This window comes from Carcharhinus amblyrhynchos, chromosome 17 (assembly GCF_965287045.1).
Source record: "Carcharhinus amblyrhynchos chromosome 17, sCarAmb.v2.hapA, whole genome shotgun sequence".
Lineage (NCBI taxonomy): Eukaryota > Metazoa > Chordata > Chondrichthyes > Carcharhiniformes > Carcharhinidae > Carcharhinus > Carcharhinus amblyrhynchos.
Genome location: NC_137340.1, coordinates 27,382,140 through 27,406,190, shown reverse-complemented (window position 1 = coordinate 27,406,190; position 24,051 = coordinate 27,382,140). Strand labels below are relative to the sequence as shown.

Here is a 24,051-nt window from a genome sequence, read left to right as displayed (position 1 = left end):
CTTGGGTCACTGTCCATGCGGAGTTTGTACATTCTCCCATATGTAGGTTTGCTCCAGTTTCCTTCCACAGTCTGAAAGATATACTGGTTAGGTGGATTGACCATGCTGAATTCTCCCTCAGTGTACCCGAACAGGTGCCAGAGCGTGGCAACTAGGGGATTTTCATAGTAACTTCATTGCAGTGTTAATGGATAATTAATTAATAAACTTTACTTTTTTATCCAAGCAGCCCATGTTTGCAAAACTCAAAAACATAGAATCCAACATAAAATCTGAATCCACGACTGGACAACACTTGTTAAACGACCCCGAATGTGATAAGAATTACACTGAAAGTCAAATTATCAGTTGGCCTTGCAGCAGTGCTCGCTTGCAGATGTTAGAAACCCCATTTATTCACACACAGGGACCCATCCTCTGCAGACAAAAGGAACACATTTACACATTGCATCTTTTTCAACTAAACAAAATCTTGAGGGAACAACCATTCCCTGGTATATTCCTCATGGCAACACCTTCACCAGAGTCCATCTGCCTAGTTTGAATTTGAGTAGTTTGACAGTTAACTGTTCCCTGCTGCATTTGTCATGGCTGCACCTCTACCAATCAGCACTCTCTTTTCATACAACATAAATCGTTGTTCTCGTTACTGTTGGTAATCTTACATTCTGTTCCAATGAGCGCAAGTTTCAAAGCTTAGACAGCATGTCTCTTTTTCCAGCAATACTCAAGTTCTGTACTACCTAAAACTGTTATAAACATTGTGATTACTGAATATTCCAACGTAATGCATAAGCCTTGCCATCATTTGTTTGTCCACAACCTGGGCACCCCTCAAGCAATCCATCACTACAGCTCACCATGTTCTGAACTCTGAGAATGATGTCTGTGCCGAGTGTTGCTGCTGGTGTTATTGACCTGATGTGAGATGATAGATGCTGAGTCCTCATAGGAGTTAAGCAGACTCTGTGAGTAGCAAAGAACATTGTAGATGTGTGAAGTTCTCCACTGTGGTCTGAACAATGGAAAACCAAAGGCTTCCCTGGAAGCTTGAAGAATGATGAGGTGTGCACATCCAATCGTTCGCTGTTCAAATATAATTTTAAACTACCATTCAAATGAAGGCTGCAAGTGAGGAGGCAATGGGAAAGTTGGCCTTGACTGCAAGAGGGATTGAGACCAAAGAGGTGTGTGTGTAGCTGACTGCAGCCTTGAAGAGATCTCATGTGGAAGATGGTTTGACCTGCTCGTCTCCCTATCAAATGTAACAGTAGACCTCGCAGAAAGGGACTGTGACTAAATTCACTGGACACCAGACACTTTGGTCTTATCTTATGACGAGACAGTAAGTACAATGGGCCTGTGTGCTGGACTGTGCAGAGGATGGAGAGACTATCTACATGGAGCATCAAGAGCTCTTATAGGGCTCACGCAGGGAAGATGTTTAATTTGACTGGGATGTCCAGAATTCTGCAAAAGAAATTTGGTTGTAGCACGTAAAAATGTTGTATTATTGCACCTTGCAGGGTTTTCTATGTGCTTGTTTCAAAACAATAGAACAACCCTGCTGCTATTTTTCAAATCTAGGTAATATCATTCTTTCTACTTAGTTTCTCAGTCAATAGAAAATTCACCAGCAGTTCTGCAGCTGGAAGTTGGTATGTTGCATTGAGTACATATGTGCAATGCTCTGCTATCCTCTCCACCCCACACTCTCTGGTTAGGATAGCAAGAGACACAACAGGAGCATCCTCACTTGCACCGCTGCACAAATTTGATGTCAGTGTTGCAGAAATGCATCTTGATGATAGAGTCATAGAATTTTACAGCATGGAAACAAGCCCTTCCATCCAACTTGTCCATGCCGTTCAGTTTTTACCACCAAGCTGCTTCCAATTTCCTGTATTTGGCCCATATAATACAGATATAGCTTTAAGATTGGAGGTTCTTTAAGAAGGCTTAAAGATAGGCCAAGTTGTACCAACTGTGTTTCACCTGATTTACACTGATGACTGGAAGCTGGAAATTTTTATCTCATTTATTATTGCAGGAAAATGTTTAAGGGAACCGTACAGTTAAAACCGCACAGTTTTTAAAAATACCACCCATGATTGAATGGCGGAGCAGACTCGATGGGCTGAGTGGCCTAATTCTGTTCCGATGTCTTATGGTCTAATACGGAAAACTCATTCATCCAGGGTTTCCTGATTTCAAAACAGCCCCCACGTGAAATGTAGCTCCAAGCTAAGGTCTCATCCTCTGTTTGCCAAAAATAAAACTTGGGACCATTTAACTTTCAACTATTCATACAAATGTATAAAAGCAACAGAACATTATAACAGAAGCTTCATTAGAAGGTAAACATTTACACGTTGAAGGAAAGGGAAAACATCTACACAATACTGTTGCATAGTATAGAAAACTAAACATATATAAAATGGGATATAGGATACTGTACGTAGGCATGAATTATGCTCTGGTTAAGGACTAGTTAAGCAGCATTAGGTGAAATGAGTTAATCTTGAATCTGATTGACACACCAGAAGGAAACAGAAAGATTTTACCAGGAGGTTAAGAGGGAAAAAAAGTCTCAAAAGCTCCTTAAACTATTGCCATAACTCAGCTTCTCACATTGTAGCCCCAGTGTGTTTCTGGATGGTTTTAGTTCCTGAGAATTATTCCACTGGGCATTGAATTTCATCACCCTGTTGCTGTACAGAAACATCACATAATTACTGACAAAACTATGTTATTATCCACAGGCTGCTTCTGCTTTTCAGATTCAGTCTTAATCATGATTAAACACTTATTAATGGAACCTAGGTTAAGCAGCCACCTGTCTTTTGCAGGCAATGGTTGTTAGAACAGAAGATAAAGCTCCAAGGATTTTACAATGTACAGTGCCCTGTCTTCCACAAAATACAGTAATTTCAAGATGTACAATACCCTGTAAGACATAGTATTCTACTGTATCCTACTAGATCCAATTTTATATAATACATATGCATATACATTTCTCTATTCTATGCAGCATTCCGCAGTACATACCTTACGACATACAGAATATAGCTTACACTATACTTTCATCTTGTGGTATATAGTATGTACAATATATAAACTGGTAAGCTTTTGTCTGGGTATTTTGATTGACGCCACTCATGAGAACACCGATAAGAAAATGCCAACAGACCTACTAAGTCTGATGCTTTCCACAAACCATGCAAATCCAAATGAAACATAAATTGACATAGATCCTTGGGTCTTGGTTGACTTTGTGTGTCAAATTGTTATCGCCCTCTATCTTTCAAATAAACAATTTACCCAGATACAAACTTTATTTTAAACATACATTCTTAAATTTTGTCCCATAAATGATCCTGGAATCAGAATCCCCTGCTGAAAGTGCACAAGTGAAAGCTAACAGTGTAACAGCTAATAGCGTAACAGCGTTGTAACTTGAAATGAGTCAACACGTTCTCCCCGTGTCTGTGTGGCTTTCCTCCCACAGTCCAAAAGATGTTTAGGCGCATTGGTCTGCTAAATTCTCCCTTAGTGTACCTGAACAGGCACCAGAGTGTGGCAACTAGGTGATTTTCACAGTAACTTCATTGCAGTATTAATGTAGGTCTACTTGTGATACTAATAATAGAACAATGCTATTATATTTCACTTCGCCCTCAGGGTATGAGCAACACTGGCAAAGACATTACAAGTTGCAAACCCCACGGATTATGTGTATAATTCTAATGGTGCGTAGCTTTATTGAAGCATTCAGGGTGCAACATGACCTATGTGTATAATTAGCAAAGAATTTTGCACTCTGCATTGAAACTACTGAAATATATGTAATGTTCACAATCTGAACTGAAGCACCGCAGTGTGAATTTTGATCTCAGAAGAAAATATAAATATCATTGTACTTTATTGTTATAATAATTGGACATTTTTTGTAGTGTGCCTTTCAGATTTTATATGAATAAAGTATATTTTTGCAAAAAAGCCATTACAAGTTGCCTTTATAAGGTGGTGATGGGTTTTCTTTTTAGACCTCTAAATAGTCTCAAAGTGGAGTTAGGAGTCAGGCTGGAAGTTGGGAAGGAAAGGGATAATGATAATTCAGTCACTGAAGCTTCTACAAGCAATAGGTATCTTACCAAGATTAGACAACAAACTTATCACAACTCAGATGTGGTTGGGGCCAAACAAGTGACTGGGAATGTCCAGGTGCCTGTGCTTCTGGACTACCAGCAGAGCTTTGAGAGGCGATTGACATTTGAAGGGCTGAACTCTTTGAACATCCATTCAGATTGGTTGCCAGAGCTGAGCAAGTTTCATTGGAAACGAAGGGTATACAAGATGGAATTTCCACTTTTCTGTCCTTTGTTGAGTTTCCTTAGTACTTCTTCTATTAATCATTGTAATAGGCATCGTAGAAATATTTTAACTTCTAGTATGTTGCTAGATGTCCCTGCAAGATACGAAAGGCTATTTCCAACAGAGGGAGTCATTATAGAATTTAACAATGTATGGTTACACTAGGTAGCCATAGAAAGATATTAGTTTATCAGCTCACATCCAAATTTTCCTCAGAACATAGGAGATATAATCCATCTCTCCAGATATTGTTATCAGCGCTGAAGAAGAATTTCACCAGGAACAGAGGACACTGAAGTGTACAACATCATACCCTCAGGGGAAGGGGAGGCAACCAGTTCATCCAGTCAGTTCAAAGGCATAAAGTTTATCCAAGTTTTGGAAACATGGCTAACTACTGAAATTGGACAGCATCTGAAAACCGGCGTAAGGATCACAATTCTGCACCGGAGGCTTTGGAAAAACAGGCACAGGTGAGGAGATGTGTTATTATTCCACAAGGGGGCCAGAGGAGGCTCTCCAGGCAAAGCAATGAGCCCATATAGCCATGGTGATCATTGCCAAGAGTGCAGGCCCCAGTGATGGGCCAAATGGCCACCTTCTGCACTGTAGGATTCTATGATCTGCTCGATCACATTTCATGCAGCAGCATGGTCATGGTCACCATCACAACTGCGGGCAATGCCATCCACGCCCTGCTGTGAGGTTTGACTTGCAGCAAGTGGAAGATTTCACTGAGCACCTCCTTGATGAGAGAGAGACACCTGATCCACGTTTCCTCGCTGAGGTTCCAGGGAAGGAAATAGTTCCCTGAATGCCCTCCTCCCTTTGGTAGCGGCTTTTCCTATACTGTGTACTCCTGCTCATTCTCTCTCTCCCATGCTGCAGGAGTGCATTCCATGCAACTCCATGTCCATGGACTAGTGGATTGCAAAGAGTCCTTGAAGTTAGAACAAAGTTGTATGGCGCATGCCCACACCACTCCATGTAGACTTCAGCAACTTTAAGCAATTCTGAAATCACCAAATCCGAAAGTAATTAACAATCCTTTTAAATAGCAGTGGTGTAGACTTTTCCTGCTGCTCAATACATGGTCAGCTGCACAAGACTCAGACAGAGCTTCAGCAGGAGTACTGAACTTCAAAATGGCAGCACTGGTGTCAAGGTGGCCTTGTGTGCTAACTGATGCCATGATCAGCCTATACTTATACTTCCAGCACCCAAATGCCTTCGCCAAAGTGACGTCTAGTGCAGATTGTACCAAAAATACACAAGGGCCTTGGATCCATTTTGGAGGTCAAACAGCACTTGTAGCACTAAAAGAAAAGGTGCTACAGAGCCGAATTTTTGGACAATAGACTTCAATCTATTTAACAGAGTGGACACAATATAAACATTCAGATTTCTAAGGAATCAAATCAAAAATTAATCCCTCCAGTTTATTTCAATCTCACATCTTGATCTTGACTGTAAATTTATAATCAGTGGGTAGTTAAGGCTGACTTGTTGTGACATAATGGAGTTGACCTTGTAAAGTATTTTAGTTTATCAATTAAACGTATCTACCAATTATTTGTGTACTTAAATATTTTAGTGCTGCTAAGACTTTAACGCTAATAAGTAATTGCTAGTTCATCTTCTTTCTTCTTTCATTGGAACAAAAGGGTTAATTAATTCACTCAATACCTGTGAAACTCCCATCAGGATCTGCAACAGTGTAAACGCTAATATGCAAACAGATTGATGCTGAACAGTTCAGAGAGCCAATTAACTCCAGGGCATTGACTAGGTGGTTAAACCCCAGACAGTTCCTTGACAAGTTGTTAACATGAAAGAGTTAAGAATATATCTGGTGCCCTTAATGAATTATTCTTGTCAAGAGTTTTACACACTCCCATGATGATCTTGGGTAGGGAATTCTAGGATTTTGAACATCAGTGATGAAAGAATAGTGATAAATGTTCATTTTTGCCTTTGTGCATGGCTTTCAGGTGATAGCATTCCTATGGTGTTTTCAGATACCATTCACTAAAGCATTCCAGACCTGAAATATCATGCAAAAACCTCTACAATGTAGGGTAATTTCCTAAGTATCACCACTCCAGTCTCCAGTACTGATGTTTCTGAGTTCCGAACATAATGTCAAAAGTCTTATCAGTGGGAGAGGGCTTAAGATGAGTCCCATTCTAGTTTTCTCTTAATATTATGAGTATTAATCTCAGCATGATCACATACATCTAGCTCGTCTCCCTGACCTATATCATTACATATAGTGAGCTGTAGAAATAAACCCTTGTAGCTCATCTAACATATCGCTCAGGGAAGGAGTAGTTTACACATCTGAGGAACTCCCATTCTCTTTTCTTTATAAATAAATAATTAAAATCCCCTTGAACAATAACTTGGTAATCCTAACTCATTTGTTTATTCTCTCTGCTTCTTCCATTTCCTTCCTACAATTTTCTGATCTGTAATACACCCCAGCTAATGTAGCAAGAACTTCTTAAAATCTTTGAATTCCAACAATGTTGACTCTGTACTCCTTCCATCTTGGCACTGACAAGAACATAAGAACATAAGAAATAGGAGCAAGAGTAGGCCATCTAGCCCTTCGAGCCTGCCCCGCCATCCAATAAGATCATGGCTGATCTGTCGTGGCTCAGTTCCACATTCCCGCCCTCTCCCCATAACCCTTAATCCCCTCGCTTATCAAAAACCCATCAACCCGTGATTCTCCCCTGTATTAATATTGCTATTTCACACTCTTATCTTCCCTTTCCTAACAATCTCATATAAACTATGAGCTAACATGTCCTCGACAGTACCTCAGAAATGCTCTAGAATAAAAGCAAAATACTGCGGATGCTGGAGGTCTGCAAGAAAGACAAAGGACGGAATTTTCTGGCCTCATTCACCCCAAGACCGGAAAATCCTGCCTGAGGTGAACAGGCCTTTGCATGGATCGCCTCTGCCCGCTATGCTTCCTCTGGCAGGCAGGATGGGAAAATTTCACCCGAAGTGCTGGAAAAGCTCAGCAGGTGTGGCAGCAAAGAAGCTGGACTTGAAGCGTTAACTGTTTCTCTCACAACCCATGCTGCGCAGAATTCTCCAGTCCCACGTGCCACTGGGACCATCTGGTCCCATTGAAAGGCAATGGGGTTTGGGCCTGTCAATCAAATGCCAGCCACTTCCAGAACTGCTGAATTTTTCCAGTACTTCTTGTTTTTATCTCATTTGTGTTCTCTGGTTCAGAATGGCACTGCTTCCGCCAGATCAATGTATGGTGTTCAGTGGTCAACATTTCAAAGGGGAGACTCTCCAGAGCCCCAGTCAAGTCCACAAGGTAATTTGGGAACAGCAAATATTGGAAAATTGAGCCATTGAGGAATAACCAATCACATTTGCAGATAATGTTGCATTTCAACTCATGTAATCCTGCAATATGCGCTTCGCCGAATGATTGGCCTGCTGCAAGTGAACAAAGATCCAGGAAAATCTCCCCTTGAATGCTCATGAGTATATGGCTAGATGTATTCTCACTGTAATTTTACATTTAAATTCACTCAGGTTAATGAGTGAAATCCAACTTTCCATTGGACAGTAGTTACGTCACACACAATGTTAAGTCTAAGGAATGGAAGATTCCTTGCTTCAGGGGTGCACTATCTGCTGCCTTTAGGGCCAGACATGAGTTAAATGCAACATTGGTGCTGCTGTAAAGCAGAAACCATTAAGCAACACCGCAAAGGGAATAGTATAAAGGCACTGTATCTCAAACAGGTTTTGAGCAGCCTCTCGGACGAAAGCTATGCTTTCAATCTACACTTATTTTGAAATGGAAATAGAATGAACGTACTTGAATGGGTTCCTGGCTTCCTTTGCACCCAAATGTTCGTTAGGGTGACCCCTTAACAGTGCCTTCAGGATGAGGTCCATGTGATTTTTAAATAGAATAACGCAGAGGAATTTGACACTTTACAAGCTTTTTTGCATTGTCAAAATTCAACTTTAACTTTAAGCACAACAGGTAAAATAAGATAATGTCTTATATATTAAATGAAAAATCAATGGCACTAATGTATTGGAGTTGTCGTGAATACAAATCCAGAAAAAGTTATAGTACCATCACAAATAAAAGCCAATAATAACGTCATTACCCCAATAGTATGGTTGAATGGTTGAAACATTTGCTTCAGATGGCTAAAGCTTAATTAATTCAGGCTTCACAGAGTCCAAACTTCAACACTGAAATTTGGACTAGAATTCAGTTCCAACTCCCTGATTTTCTACAGATTTGAATTTTTGTTGCTTGTTCCCATGGATTATTTATCTCTTTAAAGTGTTAGCTTCAAACAGGTTCCTTTTTTAAAACTGTGATGCATTTATTAAGTTGCAGACGCAACCATATATTCAATACTAATAATTAACACATTTTGAAAATAGGCTACAAAGTGCACAGATGTGGTCATCAATATTCACTTAATTTACTTTGAGCAAGATCTGTTCCTGAACAACAAAAAGCAAAGGAAAAGCTGCAGAAACCGGAAAATCAGAACAAAAAACAGAACACGCCGAAACACCCAGCAGGTCAGGAGAGAACAGATCCGTTAATTTTTTTGTTTTAATGTGTCCGTTCAGAGGACACGGGCATCACTGAAAAGGCCAGCATTTATTGCCTGTCCCTAACTGTCCTTGAGTGATGGTGACGAGATGCCTTCTTAAATGGCTACAGTCCATGTGGTGTTGATACATCCACACCCGTGTAGGGGGGGAGCATTTTAGATGCAGACTGATTACAGTACTTTGTCTTCAGATATTGCTTGGCACTTTTTCTACTACCTTTATTAATACATTTCTTACAAACAAATGTAACATTGCCATACACAATTAAGTCACTATTCAATTAGAAATATACTGGAAGGCAATAGGATGTCTAGTATTTTTTTAAAGTTATAAATCATGATATTGGATAATTTGCCAATATATGAATTATGCAACACTCTACACTTTGTATTTCTTCATTATTTATACACTTTTCTATACATCATAACTTATTTGCATATCCTCACTGTGTCAATTTCAATAATTCCATAAATGTCATATTGTAAAAATATTTTTTAAGTTGTTAAAATAATGCACTAGTGGAATGACTCCTAAATGCAGAGAGTACCCATCTGTCCACAAGTAAGGGATGGTCAATTGGCACAAAGCTCCATGATCTTAAGGTTCAGCTGCATGACAATGCTCGTTACTGGAGTTACTGCAAGTTATTAGTCTTTACATCCAACGAGTGAATTGACAACCAGAGTGAATTTTGTATAAATATTGAATGCTGGAAGGAATAACACCACAAAGCATTTGATTCTCAAACATTATACACCCACCTTCACAAATGTAAGATTTCAACAGACATTTTCAAACATAAATGTTTTCAAAATATTGTGAAAAATTAGACATTTTCAAATGCACAATTAATGCATTCATAAAATCTGCACAATGTTTAATAATCTGCACATCCTAAGCCCATTCATAGTATTTTTGCATATTCAAAGCCCACAATCACTAGATTCTCTCAGTTTATTTTCCAAATGTTCGTGAAGCTAATGTCAGATTGTAAAATATTCAGATCTTTTTGGTCATAAATGCAACAAGGTCCTGCTGCCCACTTTGCCGCCAAACTGCAAGTCATGAAAATGAATGAAAATTTACATGGGCTGCAGTATTTCAAAACTTTAGCTACCATGGAAAAGCTGGTCAACCAAAAGTACACACCCACACTCCCTTCGTTAGTTAACACCACCTCCACACTCTGCAGCATCTCCATTAAACAGTAGAAAACTACAAATACTGACAACCTCAGAATAATCATATTCTAAAGGGAGCAATTTCACACTTTAAAAACCGTGGCTTGTTATGCCTTTTTTTTGGAAAGCAGACAACCTAATATTGAGATTTCTACTGATTGGAGGAGAGCTGTTTTTAAATGCAAGCTTCAGATGTTTTGGATCAGATGTACATTTCTTATTAAATTCGTGTTTTATTTTGAAAGCCAACACAGTGTCAGGTGTGTGCATGGTACACAGTAACCGTGAGCTCCTCTCATTTCACAAAAAGGGATATTGTGTTCTTGCCTCTGACCTTCCTCAGTCTGAAACGTGAGTACATACCTCTCCTTGCTGCTGCTTTGCCTGCCAGACTGCCGCGTTCCTCTGTAGGCCGCTGTTGGTTTCCCCACCAAGCCCCCGCTTTAAAAAATAACAAGAACATAAAGGCTCCTACAGTTTGACAATAGATGCTTTTTCAATGTAATTAAGGGCAAGGGGAAGTAGTGTTTCTTTAAAACTGTTGAATTTTTAGATTGTAATACTAACACACACACACACACAAACATGGACACAGTAACACACACACACACACACACACACACACACGTAGTATTCTTGCATGCAGCAGTTGTAACTTCTATAAAGCACCAACACTTTCTCTTAAGTGATCTTCACTGCAGTACATTCAGGCAGGCACTCAGTTTGGCTCAAGAGAATATCACATAACAAGAATGTGAAAGCACATTATGGCAATTAAAATTCAAGTAACAAAAGCATGTTTATTCAAATGATGAGCTTTTAAACAAATCATGTTTGAACATTTTACTTTTCTGTCACAATTGTTAAAAGTGGTTATTAAAAGCAGGTTAACCATGCCATTAAAAAGTACAAACAAAGCACTGGGGTTCATTTCATTAGAGCAGTATTCAAGCACAGAGAAGCTGTATTAAACTTACACAGAATCTCAGTTAAACCAAAAAGTGTGTGGTGCGCAAACGAGTATATAAACGCTGGAGAAAGGTTGTACCAGAACTGAGAGGGCACAATTATCAACGAAGACTGAATAGGCCAGGGTTCTTTTTGTTGGGAAAAAGACTGAGAGGTGGCCTGATAGCAATCTTTAAAACTTCTGAATGGGATTGAATAGTGCAGATATAGGGAAGACGCTTCCATTTAAGAGGGGGCTCAAAACTAAGATAATCGATGAATAAAATAAACCCAATAAGGAATTCAAAAAAACCCTATTCACTCAGTGGTCAAAATGTGAAACTTGCTACTAATTGGAGTGGCTGAGTTTAATAGCATTGATGCATTTGATGGGAAACTAGATATGTACAAGTACGAAAGGAACAGAAGGATATGTTGACAGGGTGAGAAGTAAATAGATTGGAAAGAGACTTGGGTGAGGTATAAACACTGACATAAAGTGATTGGGCTGCATAGGCTGTTTCTTGTTTCTGTGCTGCAAATTCTAAGCATCGTTATAGAAATAGGATGTACAGTGCCTGATTAGCTGAAAAAAAACTTTACTAATAACCAGTTAACTCTCCGTGCAAATCTATGTGAGGAATGCCAATTGACACCGTGCAGGCACGCATGAGTTTGCAATCAGAACCAAGTGTCTCAGGGGCCTAATGGGAAAGCATTATATTTGAGATAGTCTGGGCTGAACATTACATGGAGGTGACAAAGAGTTTAGAGGCAAGCCCACCTCCTCTGTTGGGCCAAGCTGATTTTACAGCCATTGGGCCATTCAGTGGCTTAAAGAGAGAAACTTCCGCAAAGCAGCTGGGAGCAAATCCCTGTCTCCAAGAAGTGCTGGCCAGTCAGGTAACCAGCAGTTCTCAAACCCCAACAGTGCCACTGGAAGCACTGGCCACAGCTGGGGCTGCAGCTAGTCTCTATCAATGACTGTCAATGAGGCCAGAAGATAAGTTGGCATCTTTGGCTGGGAACAGTCATACAGGCCCCAGTGAGCAAGAAACAGGGGAGGGATGTGTGTGTGTGTGTGTGTGTGTGTGTGTGTGTGTGTACGCGCATCAGGGGTTGGGGGCTCTATCCAATGAGCCTGAAAACCATTAATAAGCCTTAAAGATCTCAATGGGCCCAAGAGTGGGTAGTGCCCATCCCCACCCCACCAACGCTCATAAAATGCCGCAGAGGTGGGTAGAGAACAGGCAGGGCGCTGCTGCCGTTGTCTTCCCCTTCCCAAAATCCCTACTGTCAGTCAACTCCAGTGAGGCAGGGGGGCTAAAATTGCAACAGATCTTTTATGAAACAGAAAATGACCAGCAGACCCTTCCTCTTTTCAGAGATCAAGCCCACCGATAAGCCTCACCTTAATTTCTTCTCGCCCCAGAATCGCATCTGCCTGTCTCTGGAACTCTTTTAAACTGGTGGTTTCAGTGCCTCCCCCGCTATCTGCTACACAACTCCACAGGATAAAAGAGGATCTGATTAAGTTTCCCGCTTGCTTCTAACCTCCTAATATTTAATTTATGTATCCTTCACCACACTGAACAATTTGCTTCAATCAATTTTGGCAATTCCCTCCTGAGAATTGATATTATTCCCCTTAGGACTCCACCCCCCCCTCAAAGTGCTTTATAGTCAAGGGATTATTTTTGAAGTGCAGTCACTTATGTAAATATATACGTAGCCCACCCACAGCTTTATAAAAATATATATTTTTTGTTCTTTCTTTAGCTAAGCCTGTTGCTGCAAAGTGACTGTCCAAGATCATAGAATCCTTACAGTGCAGGAGGAGGCTATTCAGTCCATCGGGTCTACACCGACTCTCCGAAAGAGCATCTTATCTAGGCGCCCTCCCCCAAGCCCCCACCATAATCCTGCGCATTTACTATGGCTAATCCACCCAACATACATACCTTGGGACGCTAAGGGGTATTTAGCATGGCCAATCCACCTAACTTGCCCATCTTTGCACTTGAAGATGGTGATGCACATCTGAACTCAGGGGCTGGGTGCAGACTCTATCAATGAACTGGAACATCACTCACAACAACACAAGTTTGAACAGTGTTGAAAAAGCTCCCAGCCTGTTTACTGCCCCAGTCAAAAACAGTAGAAGCCTAGCTGTGAGTTTCGGGTTACAACAAGATAATAAAAAAGGCTGCAATGATGTAGTTCCTTTTAAGGCCTCACAACACCCAAGGTGCTTTACAGCCACCTAATTACTTCCGAAATGTTGCCACTACAGTTGCGTAACTTTTTCCTGTGTCCCATTCTCTCCTGATAAATTCTGGGGCAGTCACAGAAACATCAAGCAGCCTCTCTTATTTCATTCCAAATGGCTGTCCTACAGGTCCAAATCGAGGAACAAAGTATCCGCCAGCTATTTCACTGCAGTAGGTATATCACAGCCAATTCCAATGCTGTTATCACTCAATACCTGGATGTTCAGGGTTCAATTCCAGGGGCTTTCTAGTTGCTATGGCAGAGATAAATCACTGCACCAGCTCCACACCAACATTTTTAAATTCTCATCCTTGCTTTCAAATCCTGTCCCTCCCCATGTCTGTAACCTTCTCCAGTCATGTATTTTGCTGCTTAGGCCCTCAGTTCCAGAATTTCCACCTTAAGCACATAAGACTAGGAGCAAGAGTAGGCCATCTGGCCCCTCGAGCTTGCTCCACCATTCAGAAAATCTTCTCTTTTCCTTCCTTTAAGAATCTCCTTAGGAACTACTCTCTTTGATCAAGCTTTTAGACCCCAATCCCAATGTCTCCTCACGTAGCCTGACATCAAGTTCAGTATGAAAATATTCCTGTGAACTGCTTTGGGACGAAGCACTAGTATTATAGAAACTATTAGCATAGTCAATCAATCCAGCACTGTGTACATACTGAAGCAAATCAGCTGGGATACTGGGACATGGCAAAGCAGCAATTACAGTTTTGAAATAACTGTACCAAAAAAATAATAAAACAACTGTAACACTCATTATAAAGTGAACGTTAGGGACTGCAGCCACCTGACTGCCTATCCAGATGGCAAAGTATAATAAAAAATATACTGCTTGATGATTAATTGTCTCCAGTCTCTTTTCACCAATTGCCAACAGCACTCATGATCAGTATACTTTACAATGAAAGAGCAACACAGAATATTAAAATCAATCTTCAATGGTATATTTGTTAAACATCTCAAACTGTTCTCGAAACAATGAATCCAGATATTATAGGGTGAAATTGTTGGGAGAATTAGTCTATCACTGGTGGCACAGACCTAAATTAATATACGTAGTTAAAATGGTGCAATTGCTTTAAATACCCAGTTAATACATGTACCTCAATCACATTAATTCAGAACTATCACATTGATGGCCTTCCTAATTCTGACTAATTACCCTTCCCCAATGATTTCATGAGCGACAAATGTGCAAAGAAAGAAATAAAATCAGAGGAAAAGAACAAAAATTAAATGCAATAATAACTTTTTGAAACTGAGTTTCAAAGAGATAGCAACTGAAAGGCCTCTGTAATTAGTGGGAGTCTGGCAGAGATCAAGGATTGGGTTTCTGCTGTGAAACAGTTCCTGGTGTCTATGCATCTGAGGTCAGTTCAGTTACTTCCTGGACAGGTGCAACTTAATTGGGGCAAATGACTGCTTCAGCTTTGGATACCGACCTTAGCAGCAGATGTGCTTTGCTCAAGAAATTTTCATCCCTAACTTTCAACAAAAATATAAGCACAGTTGGTAACAGAGTGCAACAAACTTCAAATACAACCACAAGGTGCAATAAAGCCATTTTCTCAAAGCAAGTAATGTGCAGTCAACATCGAAGAAATACTTGCATTTATATAGCACCTTATCATGCTTCTGAAATCTCCCAAGAGACAATGAATTACTTCGAAATATAGAGGCCAAATACAGCTAACTGTGAAAACAGCAGCAACAGGAGTGATCAATATGCCAGGACACGGGATCTTTTAGCTGAAACCTAGACAAAAAGGAGCAGGCAGATGGAATACATCATTTCATCTGAAAGACATCATAGCTCCAGAGATGCAACACTCCCTTCCTACTGCACCAAAATATCTGCTTAAATTACACACTCAAGTTCTCGGGTGGAGCTTGAACCCATAACCTCCTGACTCAGAGGCGAGATCTAACATCTGATAGCAGCTGATTTTAACACTACCCACCCAGAAAAAACCAGAGATAAAAATCAGGGAGAGCAGAATATTAAGGGTGGGGGTTACTCAGTGCTCCTTATGTAATGGGGGTGCGCTGGGGGAGTGCATGGGCAGGTGGTAGGTTGGGCCCCAGTTTTATATTGTGCGCTTTGCCACTGAAAACATGTCCAGCAGGAAGTAACCCACCAACACTCTCCATCAATACCACTATCTTCTATTTCAGTCTGCTTCAGCGCAGACAGCAGGCACATACAGCAACCTGGCTGCCATCCTCAGGCCCAGTTTAACTTTGGGGTAAGCAGTGAGACTAATAGGCCTTTCACACCAAGAACAGGAATAGAATCCAGGTCCAGAGTAGGCCAAACCAGGGAAGGTTTGCATTGTCCTTGTGCTCCTCAGGGCCCAACGAAGAAAAGTGAAAGCCCGGGGCCCCAGCCTCCCCTATCTCAAGGTCTCCAGAAATTCCATCCCATCAGCGTTCATTGTTGCCAGTTGTAAGCTACCTCCCATCGGAAATCCCCCTTCTGCCAGCTAACTGGCCATTCGGACTAGCAGCCTGCACAAGAGACCTGGGAGTTAAAACAGCTGGGTTGGATGCTACTGAGATCTGTGGGGCACTGGCCTCTTTGTCCATCTCACCTACCCCCCTCCACCCATTTAATTCTATCTCCCAGTTAAAATCAGGGCTTTAATATATTTTGCATGAATTTCTCAATTTTACATTTTAACAACAATGCTTCTTGTGTACCTTGAACTGTTTGCCTCTTCCCTACAGTAACAAGTCTCACAACACCAGGTTCAAGACCAGCAGGCTAATTTGGTATTTTGAGCTTTTGGAGTGCTGCTCCTTCATCAGGTGAGTCTCTAACCTGGAGTTGTGAGACTCCTGACTGTGCCCACCCCTGTCCAACGCAGGAGTCTCCACATCAAGTCTTCCCTATAGGACTGCTGAATCACTTGGCCAACACAAAGAAGTGGGAGAAGGTAATCTATTCCTAGACCCTACCTGACAGAAGGCAAGTGCCTCAAAACCACTGTGGGTGTGTCACCTTTTGTATGAGGAAGCACACTGACACCATGAGACTGAAAATTCAATGCATAATTGCAGAGCAAGAGGGGAGAGGTGATTTGATACAACTTCATTACATGTGTGTTTAAATTGTAATGTAACAAGCTAATCCTCAATCAGATTTGACTTCATTACCAGCTGTCTAAATGGACAGAGGTGCTGCAGGTATCTCTGCCCCAGGTTCAAGCTGCACAACTTGCTGTAATGTGGTTAAGTGAACTGGTTCCCCTTTAAGAGGAAATGACAAATTAAAGCTTGCAGCTGGAAATAATCTCCAGTCGTAATCAAATCCACAAGCGTGGAATTTTTACTGCCATTCCTGTTCCCTCATTCCAGTTATTCACAAATCTGTAGCTATCAGATCTGATGAAAAACATCTGACAGAAAGGCAAATTTCAAAAAGCCTAGTGTCTGCTTATTTGTTCTCTTTTAAGTTGGCTTCAAAGCCACATTTATAAAACAACAAAGCACGATTACCCTCAAATGTAGATGAAACTTACTTTAACATATCATGGGCAAGAGGGACTCTTAAGCTGCTTTAAATATTTTTGATACAAAAGCAAAGAACAAATGAAAGACATGCCATGGGAACGCTGCCTTTCTTTCACATCTTGCCACACAGCAGCATTGTTTTCCCCCACAACAATCACTGGGAAGGAAGGGCCTTTGCCAAACTACAAATGAGTTATGGCTGTAATGTGTATAATACGATTAAATAGAACATGTTCAGCAGTTTGTCTGGGAATTACATTTCTGGGGTACAGTTTCGTGGGTGTAAGTTGCCTGCCAGCACCTCACCCAAATTCTCGCCTTTTATTCTTGAACCCTATCGAGTGTTAACGGGTTACTTGACCAGAAGGAGAGTCACAGTCAAGCCCGGTGCACTCCTCCAGTCATTGTCCATGCAGTGCACTTGCCAGCAGGGGCCACTGCACAACAATGGGAGCAGAAAGCCTGGCTGCTGATTCCTCCTATTCTTGCCCTCAAGACTTTGCAGCCAACTGTTCTAATCCTACTGCCCATCTTAACAAAGAATGGGGGAGTGAAGCTGGGACATGGTGCTTCTGTGTGATGGTGCACAAAGCCACTGAGCAGTTCTTATTTTTCTGGTCAAGAAGCTATACAGGAATGGATTCAAATGGCTAAAAGAATTTAGCCCAGAGGGGGAAATCACAAGCTTAACCTTAGAATCAGAGGCCCTGCTAAATCAAACCAAAAAGGATGTGAAATAGCATGAATGCAAAATAGGGTTACATAAATCATGATTGATTAATGCCAAAGACTTGCATGAAGTGCATTGTAGTTGTTGCATACTTAAGTGAAAGTCCAGACTTACTCATTAACTGCCCACTGGGAGATCTGTCTGTCACAATTAAACAAAGAAAGCTAATATCTACAAATGTCTTGATGGAGCAAACATTACTGGAGGCTTCTAAATTACTTTATACAGGCATGAATACAACATGGAAGTGCTTTAGGAGACCAGATAATAATATTTCCTTAACATTGGGGGCACATATTCCTATGTAGTCGTTGAGTGGGTGATTGTGATCTTTCATTAGTGGCTATTCAGAGGCAGAACTAATTTACACATCTATATACCTGTCTCTGGGCTATTGCCTATCCTGATTAACTTCTACTTGTCTCAAATGCAGTCGAAATAAGGTCAGATGTGGACACGCAGAACACTCAGGTCAAGCTGATTCTTTTTGCCATCGTATCACAATTGAACCATCTTCCACGTAATAATCTGGAACGTGTAGACTCATGAAATTGGCTCAAGTTACGGAACATAATATTGGAATAGCTGGCTGGAAGAGATACAACTATAGATACATCTGTCCAGATTCTACAGGAATCTTACTCATTCCCATTGCTCTAATCGACAGAAGTAGAATATCTACTGTAGGTAGAGTCTGTTATAACCAAATAAAGTTCAAAGCCTATGGAGAATTTCATAGACTGTTTTATGCAGCTAAAAATACTGTTCATTGAAATTGGAAAGTTTACTTTTATTCAACATGAATAAAGATGCCAAAGTTTTCATGGGCTGGCACTTGCTAACTCAGTCCACAACGGATGGTCATGTTAATATTGTATCTATTACCAGAAATGCCCAGCTTTACCCTTTGCCTATTCCACTCAATCATCACTTGGGGTGTGTTGAATACTATTATTGAGCCAAAAGGGGTAAACATTCTCTCAACTTCAATAGGGATGTAAAACAAGCTAGGTCAGGTCAGCTGCCCCATTATACACTTCACCCATTATTTGCCCCCTCACCATTTTACTCTCCATCTTATTTGGAAAGGAAAATCAGGGGTCTGTATATTGGGTGGTCTATTTAACTCATCTTACACCCCAATTTCTCGGCCTATTTCTCTGCCCAAGCACTTCTACATCACTGCTCCTAGTAAGTTATACTGTGGCTGTAGACATTCCACAGTATGGGGTTTGGAAAGTCCATGCAAACCAGAAACTTCCTGTAGAGGTTGAGGCAACTGCATTATGTTAATAGGGCATTGTTATCCCCACATTTAAAGTGCAGCACTAAAAGAGCTTGCATTTATCTGGCACTTTTTAGATGCTCAGAATGTCCCAAAGGAATGCATAGCCAACTTACTTTGCACTGTAATACGTGTTGCTGTGCACACAACAGCCAATTTTCAAGATGCAAGTTAACAAACAATAGGTTAATGTGCTTTGGTCATGCTGATCGAGGGAGGAATGTTGGCCAGGAAGCCTGGAAAACACTCCTGCTTTCTCCAAATAGATCTTTTACATTTGTTTGAATATACACCAGGATGCAATTTAACATCTCATCCAAATGGTAGCACCTCCATTAATGAAGAATTCACTCAATGCCGCTGAGATGTTGTGTACTCTTGTACCTGATGTGAAGCCTCATGACCATCATTGAGCCAGCCTGACACTGCTATTATGGTGGAAACATATAGAACATAGGATCTAACCGAGTTTTAAATCGTTCTTCAGCTGAAATTTAGGAAAGCTGCCTGGCCAGTTTCATCAGGCAACCTAACATTCTTGGGATTCTTCAATGATCACCCGCTAAAGACACAATGACCGTACAATCTGCTTACCTTCACAAATGCGATCCAATCGTTGCCGCTTCACTTTGTGCTTGTCCATCAGAGACATCAGCAGAGTTAATGAATGAATTCCTTTCAATATAACAAGCAAACAGGGATTGAGGTGTTCACAATTCAGGTGAATCCACAGGAGCTGAAGTGCATAACTCTAATCCAAATCCTGAAAAGAAAGGTGAAGACACAAGAGTAGTCAGTGAAACTGGAACTACACAGGTACTTATCCTAGAACTTACATCAACATGGTGAAAAAGGACAATTGTGTTTTTGTCAGGAAATCCCAATACCCCATAAAAAAAGATTACAATTCCAACATAAACACAAAGCATAATTTATATCAAAAATCTTTTCACCGTTATATCCTATCACTGAACATCATCCTGAATGTGAAAGGCTCTTAAACAGCACAGTGATGATTTCTCACTTGCTTATGCAATAAAACACTGATTGGGAAAGCAGCATTTCCAGTCATTTAAAGGTTAACCAATCTATTCAGTGTGCAACAAAGCCTTGTGTCTCTTATACACAAAGCCAAGACAACAATAGTTCTCAGCTAGAACACTGGCCAAGTCAAGGTCAGAAGCCCTCCTCATATCTTGTGACCTTTTCTGCTACCATAATAATTACATGTCCATGAGACTCTGTGAGACCTTCATTAATAAGCAGCTCAATGGCTCAAGTAGATGCCCAAGAAACCAGTCTGCCATCTGTACTCGCGGCCAATCCACCATCACTGCAATGAGGGTCAGGGGTTAGAACTTATATTGATTTTGATGCAAAGCTGGAGGTAAATATGTAACTAAATCCCATGCGTGCCTCCCTTGTGATGCATTTATTAACTATTCAAGTGATGCACTGACACATTGCAAGAGTAGAACTCAGACTCAATTCAGCTGCACTACATACCACAACATATCATTGCATCGTGCTGTCACGACAACAATTGGATGTTGTAAGCTCAGACCAATCAGTACAGATGGGTATTTTGACTGATGGATAGACAAACAATAACCTCCATCGCTCGGGAGAATGTGGAACTCATACGTTGATTAAGACCAGAGGCCCATGTAGAAGATATCGCTGTGACTGTTTTGTGGGACAGAAGTTAAAACAAGATCGCCGAAATTAGAGCTGGAAGTTGAATGATCAGTCACAAATATTTATCATTATTCATTGTTTTTCTCTTCCGTTATTCTCAAAAGTGTTTATGTCGACGTTTATAAAGTAACAACTCAGGATTCACTCAGCCTCTGACACTATCTGTGACAGTGATCACACACAGGACTGGCACAAATTATCACAAGAAACCTGACCAATTCGCAATATTCTCAAAGCAGGTTCCTGCCATTATTTGAAAAAACTCCAATGATAAAAGAAGTGGACTTTAAAGAATTTTTTGAAAGGTCTGTTGGTGTATAGCAAATAATGTAATTAACAATAATCAACATACTGGGTCATTGGAGGGGGTCTGAGAGGCAATGCTGAACACAACTGCCTAACATATGGCTTCAATTTTCCTTGGTTTAAGATAACAGAACAAAAAGAAACCACTTCTGGTTAAAAAAAAGTTGTTGCTACCAGACTGAATAACATGCTCTCAGCCGTGTTAGGAGCTGGGGAAGATCATGCTGCAGTATTGCAGACTTTCGAATCTGACTTTCACAGAGTATTCTACTGGACTTCATCTACGTTTTAAAAGGACACACAAAATAATTATTTTAAATACTTGTGGTGATAATCACATCACTACTGGATCACCGATCCTGCTTTTACAAATTCCTGCATTCAAAGTTTAAAATTTATTTATTAGTGTCACAAGCAGGCTTATATTAACACTGCAATGAAGTTACTGTGAAAATCCGCTAGTTGCCACACTCCTAGGCGTCTATTTGGGTACATCAACGGCCAATGCACCTAACCATCTTTCAGAATGTGGGGGGAAACCGGAGCACCTGGAGGACTCAGACGCAAACACGAGGAGAACGTGCAGACTCCGCACAGACAATGTCCCAAGCTGGGAATCGAACCCCAAGTCCCTGACGCTGTGAGGCAGCAAAGCTAACCACTGTATCACCATGCTGCCCCACAGTCACAAAATCTGCTGAAAATGAGAACACAGTTTGCAACTTTCAGAAGACTCTCCATTCAGAGAAAGCAGATTTTTTTTTAAAGTAGCATGCTCAGTGAGAAAAGCTAATAGATTTAAGTAATTTGATGAATACATTTAGTAAGATCAAATCAGCATTGCTATCCACTTGCCAATGTAAAAAGACACAAAGAATTTTAAAACAGATCTATTGATTCAGTCCACTGTGCCTTTGCTGAATCCCAAAAGGGTTTTCTACTCTGTACAGCTATCCTGACCTTTTCATTTTCCAAAATGTTTATCTACTTCCTTTTTAATAGCAATTGTGAATTCCTCTTCAACCACTGCTTCTTGTAGAACACTTCCTGTCCTAGTTTACTGTGTAAAAGAAATTCTGTTAATCAGTGCCTTTATTTTTGGCAATGATCTTAAATTTATGCCTCCCAGTCTTTTTTTAATTCTTTTATGGGACGTGAGCGCTGCTGGCTTGTCCAACATTTATTACCCATCGCTAATTGCCCTTGAGAAGGTGGTCGTGAGCTGCCTTCTTGAAATACTGCAGACCATTTTTTTAGAAATTACATTTACAGGATGTGGGTGTCGCTGGCCAGGCGAGCATTTATTGCCCATCCCTAGTTGACTTTCAGAAGGTGGTGGTGAGCTGACTTTTTGAAGTGCTGCAGTTTCGGTGACGTACATATACCCGCAGTGCTATTAGGAAGTGTATGGGTGCTGATTAAGTGGGTTACTTTGTTGGATAGATGTTTTCCCTGGTTGGGGCATTGAGAACAAGGGAAAATTGTCTCAGGATAAGGGGCACACCATTTAGGACTGCAATCAGGAGAAATTTCTTCAGATCATCGTGAATCTTTGAAATTCTCTATCTCAGAGGACTGTGGAAGCTCAGTTATTGAGTTTGAGATCGATAGGTTTCTGGACACTAATGGCATCAAGGGATAGTGAGTAGCACAGGAAAATGGCACGGAGAGAGATGATTGGCCATCAAGTTGAATAGTGGAGCAGGCTCCAAATGGCCTACATCTGTTCCAATGCTTCTATGTCCTGGATGGTTTTGAGCTTCTTGAGTGTTGTTGAAGCTGCACTCATTCAGGCAAGTGGAGAGTATTCATCACACTCCTGACTTGGCATTGTAGATGGTGAACAAGCTTTGAAGAGTTAGGAGGAGAGTTACTCAACACAGGATTCCTAACCTCTGACCACTCTGGGAGCCATGATATTTATATGGCTATCCCAGTGCAGTTTCTGCTCAATGGTAACCCCAAGGATGCTGATAGCTGGGGGATTCAGCAATGGTAATGTCATTGAATGTCAAAGGGCGATGGTTAGATTCTCTCTTGTCGGAGATGGTCACTGCCTGGTACTTAAATGGAAAGTAACAGTCCTGCCACACACAGGCCTAAGCCTGAATGTTATCCAGGTCTTGCTGCATTTGGACAAGGACTGCTTCAGTAACTGAGCTGTTTTGAATGACGCTGAACATTGTTTTCAGCAATCATTCCCATTTCGGAGATTATGATGGAGGAAAGGTCACTGATGAAGCAGCCGAAGATGGTTGAGCCGAGGACACTATCCTGAAGAACTTGTGCAATGACATCCTACATCTGACTAGCCTCTAACAAGTAAACCAACTTCCTTTCTGCTAGGTATGACTTCAATTACTGGAGAGGTTCCCCCGATTCCCATTGCTATCACTTTTACCAGAGTTTCTTGATGCCACATTCAGTCAAATGCTGCCTTGAGGTCAAGGATACTCTCAAAGGTCCTGAGTTCAGCTCCTTTATCCATGTTTGAACCAAGTCTGTACTGAAGTTAAGAGTTGAGTGACGGAACGCAAACTCAGTAGGTTATTGCTGTGTCAGTGCTGCAGGGTAGCACTTCCAATAACACGTGCCACCAATTTGTTGATGATTGAGAATAGGCTGAAAGGGCAATAATTGGCCAGATTGGAATTGTCTTTTTTTTTGTGGACAAGACATACCTGAGTGGAGGTTTCCTTACCCATCTATGACTTGATGCCATGAGATTTCAAAATGTCTGTCAGTCAAGGGGGTGATTTTCCAGCCCCACCTGACGCATGCGCAAATCCTGTTACGGCCGAAAACTTCAGTGGGAGGGCCATAACGGGGTTTGTGATGGGGAGATTTCAGATTGAGATCTTCCCCACCTGCCAGCTGGCAATGCCATCACGTTCTTGCCCAGTAACGGCGTGAACCTGATTACCATTTAAATCGGCTTATGTTGCCTGTTCCGGGAATATTAGATGTTCCCACCCACCAACATGATGTAACTCTGGCGGGAATCTCTAGTGGTCTTCAAAAATGGAGACCAGGCATGGTGACCATGCCAGGGACTCGGAGGCCAGTGTAGTCCAAAGAGTCAGGGTCATAGCTGGACAGTACTCTGACACTGT

At 41.1% G+C, this 24,051-nt stretch overlaps 1 protein-coding gene across 3 annotated transcripts in view; it reads right to left on the bottom strand.

Annotated features, from left to right (window-relative positions):
- Positions 1–24,051, bottom strand: part of ctbp2a (C-terminal binding protein 2a) — a 316,236-nt gene that overhangs the window by 160,018 nt on the left and 132,167 nt on the right. For 2 of the 3 annotated variants that reach the window (XM_080205655.1, XM_080205656.1), the window contains exons 2-3: positions 19,529–19,697; positions 10,542–10,619 (exon numbers count right to left, since the gene is read on the bottom strand). In XM_080205655.1, the coding sequence (XP_080061781.1) occupies positions 10,542–10,619; positions 19,529–19,586 (136 nt within the window). In that variant the 5' untranslated portion in view covers positions 19,587–19,697. The remainder of the gene's footprint in view (positions 1–10,541; positions 10,620–19,528; positions 19,698–24,051) is intronic. The other variant, XM_080205657.1, reaches the window with a different exon arrangement.